Source organism: Sardina pilchardus, chromosome 19, assembly GCF_963854185.1.
Source record: "Sardina pilchardus chromosome 19, fSarPil1.1, whole genome shotgun sequence".
Classification (NCBI taxonomy): domain Eukaryota; kingdom Metazoa; phylum Chordata; class Actinopteri; order Clupeiformes; family Clupeidae; genus Sardina; species Sardina pilchardus.
This window is the reverse complement of record NC_085012.1, coordinates 24297973-24315666: the sequence shown is the minus strand read 5'-3', so window position 1 is coordinate 24315666 and position 17694 is coordinate 24297973. Positions and strand designations below refer to the sequence as shown.

The window sequence follows — 17694 nt, the reverse complement described above, 5'->3', positions numbered from 1 at the left end:
GCGCCATCTTGTGGCCAAACATACTACCTCACTACAAAAGCAAAAAGATGTAAAAACCAAACTGATCAGCCCAAAATTGTCCAGTGTTTTTTTTTCTTTTTTTTTTTTCCCCTTCCCAGAAATTCAGCTCACAAAGTACCTGTGTAAAAATGTTCACACAACGAATCAAACAAACCAAAAGGATGGAAGAAATACAAGTACATTAATTTCCTGTGAACGTATACAATATCCATGTCCCTCTCCCCTACACACTAGCTATTCTATTCTGATATGACCATATTCTATTTTTTAACTCTCACCTTGCCTTTTCTCTCATGCTGACATCTATTAATGCATGTATTTCATTCTTACAACCACCAGATGGCGCTTCAGTTCCAGATTAAATCTATGAAAGTGATAAGACTATGAAACTTCTCCAATTCTGCTTAAAGACTAGGAGTTGGCTTTGGGGAGGAAGAAATATTTGGTAACATCTTCTGTGACTGACTACCTCCTCTTCTTCAGATATATATACACACAGCGAAACAACCCCAGTGAGAAACCATAGGTGACGCTCGGTAGAGGTTAATCTATTGTACCTCTGACACGTCTCATTCCAAAGCATTGTGTTGTATATGGCCTGAAGATTGCCAGTGTTGAAACCCAATCAAGCCTGCTGGCAACCATGGTAGGATAGCCTCCGATACCTGAGCTCTAGGACCATCAAATGTTTTATTCATCTGGCCAGAAGTCCACGAGCACACACAGGAGCAACCTGACTCCACTGACCTGTCTGCTGTGCTGTGGGGAGGACTGTGTCTTGGGATCTCTGGTGTGGAGCAGGTAGGACACTGTTGGACGTCTGTGTGATAATGACTAAAACTACATAGCCATGGCTGGTTTGGTGATGATGTGATGGAGTGCACTTGAGATATTTTGGAATATCTATTCTTTTTTTTGATGATGAAATATTTAATGATTTGGTCTTCATTTAAACTGAAGGAATTATTTAGAGGAAGGTATGCTTTTCAGAGTGATTGAAGGAGTTGTTGAAGCTATCGCAGCAATGGAATATAATACCTTGCTGTTTAACATCAACATAACAATCCTTTTCCTTTTGCAAAATAATATCAAATGGTTTGTGGGTGGCAATACTGCAACTTCTAACTATTATGCTCATTCTCATAAAGATGAGCTCAATGAGCATGCAAAATAAACAATTCCTGTAGTAATCATTATTATACATTTCCATTGATGTCTGTACATTGGTTTCTTCTTTGGTGCAGGTCGTTTTCATTCCCACCTCACAGGTAATGGTCAAGGAAGATGAGTGAACAAAGGCAGCGCGCCCTGTCTACGTCAGGGGAGGCTCTCTACCAGATACTGAGTCTGGACAAGAACTGCACACACGACGACATCAAGAAGTCCTACCGGTGAGCGCAAAAGTTCACCTGTTTCCCACATGACCTTCAAAATCAGAGGTGAAATGAGGACACACTTTGTGTTTTTCCTACACCTACGGCTGCCTCTGGAATCACGTTAGGCCCCCACTTTATGCAACAGCAATTTAATACACGGGAGAAACACTGTTTTTTTGGTCGAGCAAGTGGTACGAAATAGAATAGTACCAACAGAAATAGAAAATGAATCCGTTAGAACAACTGTCTCCTGATATTGCGGAGAAGCGGTATGAATATAAAATGGCTTCCGTACAGCTGAAATATTGATGATGTTGAGCACTTGCCTTGCCCCTGAGTCTTACGTGAATAAGGGTTTGAAAGATGGTAGCAAGACAGCTTTGCCAGGGCAGCTGCTGATCTGGGCCTAAGCACGAAAAGCGTGAAAAAGCACGAAAGTGTGATTGCGGCCCCTCTTTCTTCTGACTACAAAACAACCCAATTTGCAATCTACTATCAAAACAATCTACAGCACAAGAGCAGCTAGAATACTGTCAAGGGGAGAGGCCATGAATGAGAAACACTTCATTCTGAAATAAATACAGACATGACAGTAAGTAAGAATAAGCAAGTCAGGGCTTTAGCTATACAATGCAACAGGTGCTCACAGGTTGCTCTTCCACAGGACTCTTATCTGATGAGTCATTTATTTTGCGTTGTTGTTTACTATATCATTCAGACTCCATTTTACCTCGTAGTTTTAAACAGCTATATTGCTAATCTGACTTTTGACTTTTCTATGGTATTGCATATCTTATTCACTTACTACTATACTCCATGTTTAGAGAGAAAAAGTCTGTAACTTAAAAGGCAAATGGAAGTTTAGTGTTAATAAGACTTTGAGTTCACAAGTTCAAATAATGCCTCTTAAATGGTTTAATGCAACCCCACTTCCAGGAAGCCATCTAAATTGTTTCTTAACAGCTCTCATGTGTGTTAATGAATATGTAATCATAGTAACTTTTTTTAGAGGCTGTTGGATTAATTAAACATTAATGAGCAGGCGTGCTTAGTGCATCATGAAATGTTGATGTGAAATAACAGTTTAGTATACACTAGCAAAACAAAAAAGGAATGAATTATGTGTATTGGAAAATGTGTAAAGCTTTTGTTGCCTTTGATAGGCATTAACACTCAGGGGCAAGGACAATGATTCCTCCTGACATACAGTAGGTAAGTGGAAAAAGGTTCAGGTTTCAAACCAGCCTGAGTGTAGCTTGGAAATTGCGTCCCCTTGAAACATCCCAACCTCTGAGGTCTAAATGTGAACAAGCATACACTGCCCGGTGTATTGCCAGAGAAGATAGCTTCAACCAGTTATCATCTTCTATTTAAGTTTGCTTCCACAGACTAATGTCAATCAAGCATCTGTGGCCAATCCGAGTTTTTGGTCCCCGTGTCTTCGGTCATGTGTGATATGCAAATCAAGTGATTGGCTCATTGCGGGCAAAGCAAATACATCAAGCAAGATACGTATTCATACTTCCTAGGCGAAGTATAGCGTAGCATTGAACATCGAAATGTCTAAATGATAGGCTACTCCACCCCTATGTCCAGGTTTATAGGATGTCTGTGGTACAACATTGGGCACCCTGGGTTGGATGCCCATTTCTCTGGTCCTGCTCTTTACTTGCCAGACCGCTTAACTTTGCCCACATGCTGAGGTGCTGATGACTGAATGTGTGGGAGGAAGACCCACAGGAGGTCGTCCTATAGAGTTAAACGTATGACTGAGACATGAGTGGTTATGACTTGATGCCCTTAGCATTACATAGAAATGGGTCAGAGTGAGAGATGTCAAATGGGTACCAGAATCATTGTAGCAAGCGCTTTTTGGAGCCAGAGAAGAAGTAGTAAACAGGGTGTGAGTCAAACCTGGCCAGAACTGACCCATATTTGGAAGAGTCCGGTCCACGCTGTTCCCTCTGATTGCTTCTCTTATGAAATGAACTTCTGATGTACATGCCCAGCGCAGTCGTTGAGGTGTGGACACGTCTGAATGAAGGGAAACAGCTGTCCACAGCCTCTCAGCCTGATGCTATACATGGGGTGTGAACGTGGCCTTCTTTCCCCACCCCACAGCATATTAGCAAAATATCTCACACTAACCGTGTGTGTGACACCGTGAAAAACGGCCATCAAGAAGCTTAGTCCTGGTGGACCAGTGATCTCTAATGATCGTATCATAATAATTATATTACCGTTATAAAATACGATGAGTTGGTTGAATAAGTTGGTAGTATTTTTAGTTAACATCTTCTTTTTCCATAACACACCTTTATACCTGATGTGTACTCTGTGCTTTTGTGAATACAATTGTATTTTCACCACTTTCAGATTTCAATGATCATTTATGGTGATGGCATTTCTGATCATAAGACTTTAGGATTCCATGGAATCTACATGTAAAGAATATATTACGCTGACCTGTACTCTTCTGACAGGAAACTTGCTTTAAAATATCATCCTGACAAGAATCCAGACAACCCTGATGCCGCAGACAAGTTTAAAGAGCTGAACAATGCCCACACGGTCCTGTCAGATGTTACCAAGAGAAACATCTACGACAAGTATGGATCCTTGGGTCTCTATGTCTCACAACAATTTGGAGAAGAGAATGTCAACACATACTTCCTGCTATCCAGCTGGTGGGCGAAGGTGAGAATTACCCCACGGCTAAAGAGGAAGTTAGTGCGAGCTGGTTTACATTTTTAATTTAGGGTGGATATCAATTTAGTGACAGGCAGCATATGGATTGTTGAAAAAAGTAAACTGCAAGGGTTTGAAACTAGACCCAGCTTGTGGACAGAACAGGGTAGAACTCATCTCACCAGCCTCCTGTGCATATAGTCTAGACTATGAGATTTGTTTTAGTCTAGGCCTAGACTTCACCCATGTTTATGACACTGGTCCACAGGGTATACAGCTATGGGGCATTGAGGCCCTCCATGCCAGACCACCACTAGCTGTAGGCCACCACTGTCATTTGAGCGAGTCTGCTCTCATTTAATGATAACACAAAGCCCATTGTAGACATCCTATCAAACAATTAATTTCATAATAAGCATATCATAATACGACAATGAATATACATTTCTAATAACCAACAATAGTCAGACGATTCATCAATTTTGAGTTATTACTCTTATGGTTATATTTTAGTTGTTACTGTTATTTTGTGTTTAGTTGTTCTCTGTCATGTATGGGTGATGTTGCGTTTGTGCTTGTACCTCCAGGGCCTGTTTGCGATCTGTGGCCTGCTGACGGGCTGCTACTTCTGCTGCTGTCTGTGCTGCTGTTTCAACTGCTGTTGTGGGAAGTGTAAGCCTCGCACACCAGGGGAGGAGGACCCAGAGTGTTACGTGTCGCCTGAAGACCTGGAGGAGCAGATTCGCACAGACAACGAAACAGGTGAACACACACACACACACACACACACACACACATCTGGAGATATGGGTTATCGTTGACAAAGAAAGATGAACACACTAAAAAAAAAAACAGTCAATTCAACTGCTTGCTTTGACTAAGTTGAGATATGTCACCATACAGAGCCAATTTTATAACAAATAAAGCTGACACACTTTCACACAGGTGAACCCATTCAAAGTTACAAGATGACTTGACTGGGCTATTTTGAGTGCACTTATCTGTTGTTACAGTATGTAATAGCATATCTCAATGCAGCACAAGACTCATTGATAGTATGTGATGTTATTGTACTGAGAGTAAGTCTTATGTTTGTGATATGCACCGCAAAAAACATTCACACAGAAAATAAGCAAAAAAATATATAGAGTCAGTAATGCTTGATGTAGTCACCATGACCAGAGTTATTCCTCTGTTGACTCTAACTCAGTGATTAAACAAGTGACATTTTACTGTAGTAAGTAAATGACTGTTATGGTAAAAATGATTAATTTTGGAAAGAGCTCCAAATGTTTGGAGCTGTCAACAGGGTCTGAAAAGTGTTTTGGAAAACATTCCCCACATCTTGAGGCAAAACTGGCTGTGATTGCCATTTATTGTGACATTGTATTCTGGAGCCTTTTTTGTACTTGGTGATGATGGCAGGTGTAAGACTGAGTGTTTGGATGATGTGTTTGGACTGCAACAAAAGTAGTCTAGCTGGATCATCATTGCTTCAGAGCTTCTTACACTGTTCCTTTTTACAACAAATCTCTCACAGAAAGACACAGATTCCATAAGATTAGGCTGTGCACAATAAGCTGAACAAATAGTGACAGCTGATAGTAAGGGCTTCCATAAATATCCTCCGCAACTGGGTGGAAAGACTTGTGCACAATTGCTAAATCAGTAATCACTTCTCAGTCAACAATCAGCTCTCGTACATTTATGTAAGATGTCAAAAGATATTTGTCTGTGATGTTGTTCACAAGAAAGGACCAAGCAGGCCACACGCATGTGTAAGTAACAAACAGGAAGGGCAAAGGAAGACAATCAATACTCGTCATCCATGCAGATCTGCTGCTTCGACATAAATTTTTCCCACAAAAAATACCCAAAAAAGAACTTTACAGAGTATTTCATATTTCACATCATATTTCACAATGAAAAAAATTGCCGTGTCCCTTATCCTTTCAAATTCATGTTCCACTTCTCTTTGGATTAAAGCTCATAGTTTTGTCAGGACAAAGATATGTCAATACAGGAGTATATGATTAAAAGTGTCCTAGAAAGACACAAGAAATAAAATAGTATCTCAGTAAAAAACACCTTGGTGAGAAAGAATGACACAGTGACATATACAGTACATGTATTAATCACATAATTTAATTTGTATATGTAATAAACATAGATGTATGTATGTTTATGTTACACACAGATAAGTTATGCAATGTACTCCATATGCATTAACACCATGAGGTGTTTTTTGTATCAGGGATGCTGTGTAGTTTAATTTTACATCTTTTACTTCAGTGCTCTCTCTGGGAAATGAAGTGGTTACAGTGGTGTAGCACCTGTTCAGCACATTCATCGAAAATTGTAGTAAGGTTTCGAGTTTATGAAAGAATATCATTTTCTGTTTAGTTTTTCTATTTTGTTTGTGCAAGACTGAAAGCATCATTTTGGAAATAATTTCAATGGACAAAGAGTTAAAGCGAGGGAGACTACAATTACAAACAAGTAGACGTATGGTACAGATAATACAGAAGGAAACAAATAAAAAAGAATTAATTAGTGGTTTTAGTCAGTACAAGTGATGTCTGGACACGAGTCTTTTGAAGCAAATAGGCCCACTTGATCTACAAACAACTTTGATGTCAGAATAGAGCCTAAGTCTTCAGATGCAAAAGTATAGGCAAAATATACACTCTCATACTTTCACATGTCATTCTCAGCCTGTTAATAAAAATAATTAGAACTAATTCTTTTGAGTCAGATTTTTGGATATCAGACATTTAAAATCTGCCAGTTGGCAGTGGGAAGCTTTTCAAGTCTTCAGCAGTTTGCCACAACACTGATAATTACTGCCTGTGAGTCAGTTCTCAAAGCGAATTTTCCTACCAGTTATTTTAAGCAATCCCACGATAAGGGGGTACGAAGTGGTTTGCCTCCAACATTAAAAAAAAAAAAAAAACAAGGAAAAGAAAAGAAGATAGACCAAATTAACTGGTAGCACTAAGAGTCACAGCATCTCTCAACCACTTGCCCTCACGTACAGTGTTGTTGTTTTTAAATTGTGCATTCACTGATTAGGCTATACGGCCAACGGCCTCCCACCGATGTCAGGATCTGGGGAGTGTTTTTTTGGGGATGCAGGACATTGTCGTAAGGTTAAAAGTACAACAGCTCTCTCGTCTGGACTGATGGAGTTGTCAGTCTGCCCAGTGTGACTATAATCAATCTGGTGGGGACAGCCAGCAGGACGAGACCCACAACAAATAGCTCACAACACACACCTCTCACCTTCCCTGGGAGGTGTCCCAAGCAAACGTAATCTTATGTAATTATTACAAGGGGATAATCATCCTTCTCAACCTGGCATATGACACCAAGGCCTCATTGCTTAACCAGGTTTTTTGTCTGTTTTTGCCAGATGGTGACACCCCCATTGTGCATCAGCCAACCAATGCCAGTGAGAAGACTCAGTTGATTGGTGACGGGCACAGGAGTTATACCTGAGAGGCAGGACAGTGGTGGTCTGGAGTGAAGTCACAAATAGCCATTGCTCCTGTTTTCCTCCACCATTTGCAAGAGAGACTGCCTGGACCCTCTGAAAGATGTAAATAGCGTAATGAATGATTGATTGCTTGATGGTTTTCAATATGAGTTCTGTTGACTGTTGCTTTCTGTCATGTTATAAAACTGCTCTTTACAATTGTATACACAGAAATAAAAGAGACTGTGCAAGATTGACAAGTGAAAACATTACCATATCAATATTAATTTCAAATTAATTTGGGCTACTTAAAAAAAAAAAGAAAAACTCTGATCTGCTATTTCAGCAATGTTCTCTGCTATTAAAGGCATTCAAATAGTCTCTCCATCTCCTTTCTTTGGACATTTTCTTGTCTGTTAAAGTCCAATAAGCTTCCTGTTAGTCCATGAGGCCCACTTTGGGCCGATCGGTGCCAGCTGTGGTCACCAAAGTTTATGATTATTTTCTGATAGCTATATGTGTCTTTAACACAAGAACACATGATGGACATCTGGGACTCAAACCTGAATCTTTGTAGAGCAGTCAATTTAGCATTACACCCAATGTACCTACCAATGTATAATGCATGAGCAGCAAAGTCATGAGGAGGGTGGGAAATGTCAAAACCCATGTTACTTAAAATCTCGAGGCGGGTATACCCTTTCCCTTTGAATCAGTTTTCCCTAAATGGCACAGCCCAAAAGGTATTAAGCGGAAAATGTTCAGGGCTTCATGTAGCCTACAAGTTCACCAAGTCTCATGCTTTTATGAAAGAACTGGACATTATTTCCACTGCCCTGTACTATGAAAGTTCAGTAAAACTGCCAAAAGGTAGGCTATACAGTTCTTGGCCATTGACCTATGCACAAATAATTCCAATCCAATGTTCCACCATTTGGAATTTCTGAGACTTTTGGCATGTGATATGAGAGTTTCATGAACTGAATACAACAAAAAGGTAGGCTATCAGTCATACTCTACCAATACTCAATGTATTATTCATGGGCAGCCTACTAATGAAGAGCGTGGACGTGGGTCATGTCATGTTAGATCACATCCTGAGGTAGGTTAAAGCTTTTAGAAAACATATGGTTGAAATCGTTGTATCAGTTTTCCATTCATGGTACAGACCAAAAAGGTCTAGGCCTTCATCTAAATCCATAATATCCCACTCATTTCCATTAATGTAAAACGGTTGTAGAAATTCTCAGCTGTGAGTTCAGGAAGTCCATCACAGATTTATGTCAAGTGGGAGCATAGCCAAATAAAATAAAATAAAACTGGTTTGCTTTGGTGCGACTTCTCCGCTGACTCACGCAACATGTGCTTACCTCTAACACAAAAATAACTCAAAAACATTTCCCTCCTTCGAGCCGGATTTGAACCAGCGACCTAAGGATGTCAGTGTGTTACCGCTACAGTCCTCCGCTCTACCAACTGAGCTATCGAAGGGAGCTGCTACCTATTCCGGGTTATCTTAATTTGAAACCTCGAAGAATATGCCATCGTAAGTTGTCCAAAAGTGTTGTGTTCTTCACATGAATGCTACAATACGTATACAAATTAATATAAGCTATAACCCTTTATTACAATACTACATTACCAGGGTGGCGTAGTGATAGATAAATTCACCATGACATAACGAATATTATTTGTTAACTGATTTAACGTTACGCCAGAGACAAAATAATGTTACGGACTCTGCAGCTAATGCAAAGTTTTACTTACTCTAACAGCAATCCTATACCATAACAGAAGGCTGTTCCTCCCTATGGAGAGCAAACATAAGGAATATCGTGGATAGAATATTTGGGATAAGGCTATGAATGGGGTACAGAATGCAAACTAGTTAGCTAATGCAAACTAGTAAGCTAATGCTAACGTATCGTTAGCCGTCTGCAAGAGGCTTTTCCCCACATGCCCCAAATAGCATTGACTAATACTGCGTTCATGCGGCTCGGAACCTCGGAGGACCCGCCTTTAAAGAGTCCCGACCTCCGAAAAAAGTGTGTTCATGAGATCAGTTCGGAAAATAAATACAGGAAACGCATTAACGTTATTACAACTGCTTATGGTTGAGCAAGAAGGAAAATGTCTTGGGCGAGTGTTTCTACCTGTGTTGTTAATTTAGTGACAAATTACCTAGCCTATTCGTAATGACAGTGAAATTCACCTCATTTGTTGTTGCAAGGGAGGCCGTCGTGGTTGGAGAATATGATAGTGACGTCAAGTCGGACACCTCGGGGCACAAAACTTCCGCACGAGTCTCCGAGCAAAAAATCCAACCCAACCTAGCGTTCATGTCATTTTTCCGCTATCGGAGGTCAGAAATTTCCGAAGGTCCGAGGTGCATGAACGCAGTATAACCTTCAGCTAGTGGGTAGTAAAAGTTCCTATGGACAATGAGGTTTTTTTAATGTCCGAATAAGGGAATAAGGTGGCGATGTAGTTTTCCCAGCCGTAACAATTTAGAATCTAATTATCGTATGGAAGCTCCTGATTGGTTATGATTCAGCGTGACCCCGGAAGTACTACAGGGGAATTAGCTCAAATGGTAGAGCGCTCGCTTAGCATGCGAGAGGTAGCGGGATCGATGCCCGCATTCTCCAATAACCCTTTTCAAATCGATGCAGGGATACATCATTCCCAAAGCAAAGACTCATTAGACGCAGATTGAGGCTAGCCTGACTCTCGCCAGACCCTTGTAGTTCCGCCATGCTCCACCAGAGGCGTTTCGCTGAGCTCCACACAAGGGTCTGGACCATAGGTCTGGACCTATGGTCTGGACGCGAGGGCAATCCAAACCCCTGCCAGTGATCTCAAAAAATGAGCAACCAATCAGGAGCGCCGAAGCGAGTGTTTGATTCAAATAACAATGGCGGCACGCAGCGAGGAGTGTTGTGCTGACATTGATTCTGCTATTTCAACCGTTTTGTCGAATCTATCGAGTATTCATTCTTTAAAAGATTAACAGAGAGTAGTTTTGAAGACATTTATTGGTGGCAAGGATGTTTTTACTCTTCTTCCGACCGGGTTTGGCAAGAGCTTGAAGAAGCCTAGCACGTCATTCAAGATAACAGGCAAGTGGCAGAGGTGGGCACAAATACATCAAAAACTATTTTGTTACAAAATACAAATACTGGCTTAGAAAATGTAACAAAATAAAATACAAAATACTGACGTGAAAAATGTATTTAATTAAAATACAAGTAATTAGTAATTAGAAAATACAAAAATACCCCCACAATAATCATGGTATACCAACTTTTAAAATAAACTACAAGAAATCCTATTTTTTTATTGGCTGACAGAGGCCTAAATTCTTTACTTTGGGCTGAAGTAGCCTGGTCCTACCATACTCTCCTACATTCATAATGTACAGAGAGTCTGGCCACTTTCCATTGCCAAGCATGAATTTCCTTGAATGCGGATACTTTATTGTTTAAAACAATTGGATCTGCCCAGAGCCACTCAGATCTGCCATAACCAATCGCTATACGTTTGGTCGTGAGGTGACATGCTCAAACTAGCGACCTCAACGTCATCGTTCTCAGCTACTCCCTCTGTTCTCTGATTGGACCTGCACATTTTTGTTTTGAGAAAACCGGTAAATACTGTATACCGCAGGCCCAGACTACGTAGTGAAGTGAAATGAAAACTGAACGGAAGTACGTAGGAAGGCGGAGCCAGGCTACCTATGAAGTAGATCTAGTAAAAATAATTAATCAGCATCCCATATCAATATAAACGATGATTGAACTGACAACAAGCAGGCTTTGCAACAGTGGAATCAACTGCGATAAAGCAAACTACCCCCATGATTTTCCGTGTTCAATGAAAGTAGTACGACAGATTGAACAGGTTAGCCTTTTTAAATTGAACAGCATTTCCCTTTTTCTGCTATAAATGCATGCCTTTTGCCTTCATACATGACTGGCAACACTGGGGACAAATAAAGTAACATCCTGTATGGTGTCTCAATAAACAGAATGAATTAACTGGGTGGTGAAAACTCGAGACTGTTTCGCATTGGGGAGGTTTTTGCCTCAGTCTCCTCCATTATTTCTGCAGATCAGGACGCCTTGGTTGATCCCTTACATAAATCCTCATGTCAAAGGTTATGGTCATGGGGTTCATGTCATGTTCTCCCTCAGTGTCTTATCTGTATTGTTTTCAAATTTTAGTCTTGTTGCACTTGACACACCTGACAATTCAAGCTCCTGAAGTCAACTTTCAGACATGATCTTAGGAGATGATGATGACAACAGTAAAGACACATCTAATGCTTTTAAGTTGTCTACATGGTGACATAAAATCAAGGCTGGTTCTAGCCTGCTATATCTGGGTGGGCTGGAATAAAATAGCAAAACAGTCAAATTGGATCAAAATGGACATAAACACATACGCATGTTGAGATGGGTGCTCAGGCCTATGTGTTTCAGAGCTAGACAACAATGAGGTTGAATTTACAGAATGTTTCAAAGTACAGAGTGTGCTTAAAGCTTGTAGTAGGGGTGTGGTCTTCATCAATTTAAAGCTTTTTAAAGTATTACACAGTTATGTACCAGCCAGCTATCATTCCACTCAATGCTATCTCATCTACATCCAAGCTGGGCTTGAGCCCAAGGGACATCACCGGTCACCCTCCCTATTCTTACTGAGTAACTCCTAGGCAACAAGAAACCACAAAGAAAAAAAAAAAACAATGTACAAAACCAGGTTCAACAACATTCTGACCTTTGGCTCCCAGACTATGATAAGCATAGTATATTGTCATGATTAGGTAAGAGGCGATATTTAACTGAGTGATGAATTGTTGGCTAATTTGAGGGGGAAAATGACAGATTTTTGTTAAGTATTTAAGTATTTGAAATACTCTAAATACAATCCCTCAAAATATTTTGTTACAAATTACATTTGATTTTTTCCAATCCTGCAAAATACAAATTACAAAATACACTAAAGTAATTAAATACGTATTTAAATACATATAATTGAAATACTGCCCATGTCTGGCAAGTGGTTTATCAAATCACATGCGAGGATGTTTTACAAGGACCCGCCTTCAAAAATACATCTCCTATCGAGAAGTCCCAGATCCTTGTGTGAAGCAGACAGCGAACTACAGGATCTGGCGAAAGTCAGGTTAGATTGAGGCTGTGAGCTCAAAAAAAAAAAGAAAAAAACACAAGGCCTTGGCTACACACTCAAATCGCCTACTTGCGTAGGCCTACTCCAAATTATTTTTGGTGTAGATCAATTTACAGTCTATGCACTATTATATAGTGTAGATATTGGGACGACACTAACCATTGAAAAGTGCGCAATAGGCCTACGGATGGAAGCGCTTAGTGCACACTAGCAGTGCACTGATGGAAGCATGTGTTTTGAAGACACAATTGATCTTTAGTATTTCTCAAGCTATGGGCCTCCTCAACAAGATGATTAGGCTACAGGTCCACATATTAGCCTAAATTATGTCACACATCTGACCATTTTCAGCAAAAAATGAATGGCTATTACTGCGGACTTGATGCGGATTGAAAATACACAACTCAAATAGTCCTGCCCTTTTTCCTCCAAGCTGGCCCTAACTTCAGATGCACATTGCACCAGTGAAAATTCAGATGCAAGAGCGAGCCAGACAGAGCTGTATAAAATTAAAAGTCAGCCCTGGCGTCTGTCTCCATATGTAGGCCTAAGGGATGCCAGCTAGTTAGCTGTGCGTGTAGAACACAGAACATTAGTAAACCTCCCAAATGCATCAAGAGCCCTGCTGGCATGAAAGCCTTGGGTTTTAGTTGGATTGTTAGCGCGCTCGACTCCCGATCCGAGGTGCTGCCGGACCCCTTCTACGTATTGATAGACATTCTCTGGTGCTTCGTGGGTTCGAGTCCGGGCGTGTGCAGGGCTGAACCACGGTGGTTCCACACAACCATTACCCCGATCGGAAGTGAGGGGTGGGTGTAATGCAGGGGTTTTCAAAGTGGGTGCCACGGCACCCTGGGGTGCCGTGACGCATGCTCAGGGGTGCCGCGGAATTGTCTAGGCTTGATCATTTAATGAAATTTTAAAAAGCATAATATCCATTTCAAAATTCATTTTATTGCAAAAACGTATTTGCAGCACAAACAATAGGCTACAGTTTACTGTATCATACTGTGCTGTATGTAGGTACAGTGGCTACTTATTGTTTGTTTGGTGACTTCGTTCGTTATTCCGTATGGCGGAGTGCAGTTATAGGCGCAATGGATACGTTTTTAAAGAGAACGCCATGCACCTCCACAGGGACAGACCTCGGAATCTGACCAGACGAAATCAGCAAAGAGAAAAGTGAGGCAACATAACGACTCCTACCTCCAGTATGGGTTCACTTGGGCTGGCGAGGTAACGTGTCCCACACCAGACCAGTATGCCTAGTCTGCAGGGAGACGTGGGCTAACGATGGCTACGGCTATTGGGGAAGTTTGCGCTTCAAATACGAGTCCACTTATGCTAGTGGCCTTTGCCAGCTGCTCGCTAACGTGAGATGTCGATGAGGACACATTTACAGATAACTTTTTATTTTGCAAAGAACTAACCAACCATGCTGCCGGAGATGAGATATTCAGGGTGACAGATGAATACTTAAGGAACAATAATCTTAGCTGGGATATGTGCGTAAGTGTGTGCACTGCCACTGACGGGGCGGCCTCAATGACAGGTCGGGTCAAAGGCTTTGTAACGAAAGCTATGCAACAGAATCCTTCCATGATAGCGACGCATTGCATGTTGCATCGGGAGGCTCTTCCTGCAAAAACGATGCCTCCAGACCTGAAGGATGTATTGAAATAGATCGTAAAAATAGTTAATTACGTTAAATCACGTCCCCTTCAAACACGGTTATTCACTGCCCTCTGCAGTGAAATGGGTTAAGACTGCACACCGAGGTCAGGTGGTTATCAAGTTGGTTATCCTGTTCACCATTTATTCAAAAGTTCAATTAAATGAGTTGAATGAAAGTAGCTCATTTGAATAAAACAAAAAAAGATATTAACTTCACCTTATCTTAGTAATGCCTATAATAAAAGCAGTTTTGGCCTATCCAACATATCACAAGGTTAAAGAAAATGGCATGAAGTACAAATATGGCACAAAGGAAAAAAAAAATGGGGGTGCCGTGGATGGAGAGAGATATGTTTAGGGGTGCCGTAAGCCAGAAAAGTTTGGGAACCACTGGTGTAATGGATGTCTGCTAGTTAGCTGCTGCTTCGCGGGTTCGAGTCCGGGCGTGTGCAGTGCTGGACCGCAGGTTACACACATACAACCATACATACTGTAGGCTAGATTCGCTCACAACAGCTTACTCCCCAAGCAGGTTACTACCTAGCTATTTCAACGTTCTTTATTCACCTCCAAAATGGTTAAGTTAATAGCTCCACAAAATGCCCAAAGGCGCATGCTAAACACGCAAAATAGGCTATCATAACACCCTTTCGCTCGGAAATTCTAAAACAAAATGTGTTTCAATACACCAAAATATCATTTGATAAATTAACCTTAAATGTTTCAGTAGCCATAGTGTATATTTGAACAGAATCTTGGTTCTTACCAGGGCCTTTAATTACCTCCTGGAATATGTGATTTTGTTAGCCACGCTCAGAGTTGGAGTTCCTGGAGCTGAGCTCCAAGCGGTTTCCTTGCGGTTTCGCTTACAGCTCTTGAAGTCACTGTAAAATGTCATTTTTGGCACATAGCTAATTTAGATACACTTAGGTGTGGGTGCTTGCGTTTCTGCCGTCTTCATTTGTAAAGAAATGTATATAGGCTAGGCCTACAACATAGGCCTACACGTGGACATGGATTGGTTTCGTTTTGCAACTTGCTCTGATTCACGGGCTTTGAGAGCACGTGCACAAAGAGGGGGGGGGGGGGGTCGATATAATTAGTTGGTTTAGTTTTTCGAGCCCTGCCCATTCCACAGATGATTGACGTGTTTAATTTCCATCTCAGTGCTTCAAATTCTGTGGCTGTAAGTGGGTTAGGAATAGGATTTCAAGTGATTTTGCAAAAATGGACAAAAAAGACAATCCCATATCCTAGGCTACATCAGGGTCTTCGATTGGTGGCCCGTCGGCAGGATCCCCCCGAAATACTTAGTGGCCCTTCAAGTATTCGGATATAGCCTACCGGTATTCCTTATGTTTTGTGTGTAGCGCCTATAAATAATGTTCTGTGTGGTGCGTTGCCGTATGTATTATGCAAATACGTTACTTGTCTTGCTTCGTTTTTACGCAGCGTCTGTCAACATGTTGACGTGCGCCAAATCCAAGATGTTTCCTTCAAAGCATGAAGCATTTTTGGTGCATGAAATCTCACCGGTAGGCTATGTGCCTCTCCAGTCCTAGCAGATCCTCGCGAAAACATTCGCCACCCGTAAATGGCTATGACGGAGCTATTAATTGGAATCGGTCTAAAAGTTCATCGTCAGTCGCATCTGTCGCTCGCTCGCTCTGTAGTCCTGCAGCCACTGCACTTCGTCGTTTTGAACGAATTGAACATCAGCCTATATTACATAAGATCCATCTTAGATAGTTTCAACGTAAATTGGCACTACGTTGGAGTCTACATTTGAACGGGTAGGCTATACGCAAATAGTTTCAAAGTTAATAGCCTACACTTCCATCATCAAGTCCGTTGTAGGGAACGTTTGTGAACACATCTCATTTGAATGGTGGGAACGTTAAATGTAACAACGTTGAGAAGAATAGGCTACATATTCGACCGGGATTACGCACATTTAATTCACATGAACTCTGTTTTGAATCCTGTTCCACCTACTGGAAATTGTATGGACCTAGCAGTTACTGCGCAAAGCACAGATTCTAATAAAGAAAGTAAATAAACTAATAGGCCTAATTGCCCAGTGAGTGTATGTTGTTCAGTGTATGTTCAGTTGGATGCTTGTTGACTGATGTAGGCTGTGGCTTCAGCTACTGGGTGCTTCTGGGTGCACAGCCAGAGCTGAACTCTGAATCAATGGCTATCTGGCCCTGTTAATATTAATAAGTTGGGGCAAAATGTATCTGGTGCAAATGTTCATTTTTATGCTGATGACACAGTCATTTATTGCTGTGCTGCTACTCTGGAAAAGGCCATTGAAAATCTGAGAAATGCTTTTATTGTTGTACAAAACACCCTACTTCAGCTGAAACTTAGGCTACTCTTAACGCCGATAAGACTAAACTTATGTTGTTTACCTGTTCTAAGGCAAGGCCCTCAAACAGGCCAAAGGTTGTCACACTTGGGGGTGGTGAAATTGAAATTGTATAAGCTCTTATAAATATTTGGGTATCTTGATTGATTGTTCTCTGACTTTTATACCACATGTAAGACTCTAATGAAAAAGTTGAGGTTAAAACTGGGTTTTTATTTTTTTTAAGTTATGCTTTTCCTTTAACGTAAAAAAGCAACTTGTTTCTGCTACTTTTTTGTCAGTGTTGGACTACGGGGACTTAGTGTATGTACTCTCCTGCTCAGTGTCCTCTCAAGTTAGCTACCGTTTATCATGCTTCCTTGAGATTCATTACTAACGGCAGAGCTCTGACTCACCACTGTGAGCTCTACTCCAGGGTAGGTTGGCCTTCCTTGACCACCCGAAAGCTCTGTCATTGGTACACCTTTATATATAAGGTTATTATTGGACTGGTCCCACTCTATCTAAGTGTCCTCATCAAGCATAAGAGCAATGGACAGTACTCCCTACGCTCACAGGACTTTATCTTGTTGGATGTCCCAAATGTCCGTACAGAACTGGGCAAGAAGGCTTTTGTATATGCTGCGCCCTCAGCATGGAATTTGCTGCAAAACAAACTTAAAATGCGCTCATTTATCTCTTTGGATGCTTTTAAATAAAAAATAATAATGAGCTTAAGGCTGATTATCTAAGGTGCAGATCTCTAAGTCTATTAGTTGCAAACACCAGTGTAAAAATGTGTCTTTGTACGACTTCTCTGTGTTGTATGTCTGTAAGTGTTAGAAACTATGTGTTTTAAGATTGCTGCTGCCTGTCTTGGCCAGGTCTCCCTTGTAAAAGAGGTTTTTAATCTCAATGGG

At 41.0% G+C, this 17694-nt stretch overlaps 1 protein-coding gene and 2 non-coding genes across 3 annotated transcripts; 2 read left to right on the top strand and 1 right to left on the bottom strand.

Moving 5' to 3' along the window:
- Positions 1–1300: 1300 nt before the first annotated feature.
- dnajc5b (DnaJ (Hsp40) homolog, subfamily C, member 5 beta) lies at positions 1301–7583 on the top strand. Its single transcript, XM_062521587.1, has 4 exons — positions 1301–1412; positions 3881–4094; positions 4673–4847; positions 7498–7583. The coding sequence occupies exons 1-4, from the start codon at positions 1306–1308 to the stop codon at positions 7581–7583; spliced, it is 582 nt and encodes a 193-aa protein (XP_062377571.1). The 5' UTR covers positions 1301–1305.
- A 1380-nt stretch (positions 7584–8963) lies between these two features.
- Positions 8964–9051, bottom strand: trnay-gua (transfer RNA tyrosine (anticodon GUA)). Its single transcript is given in 2 exon segments — positions 8964–8999; positions 9015–9051. It is a non-coding gene; the product is annotated as a tRNA-Tyr (tRNA).
- A 1084-nt stretch (positions 9052–10135) lies between these two features.
- Positions 10136–10208, top strand: trnaa-agc (transfer RNA alanine (anticodon AGC)). The gene has a single exon. It is a non-coding gene; the product is annotated as a tRNA-Ala (tRNA).
- Positions 10209–17694: the final 7486 nt, after the last annotated feature.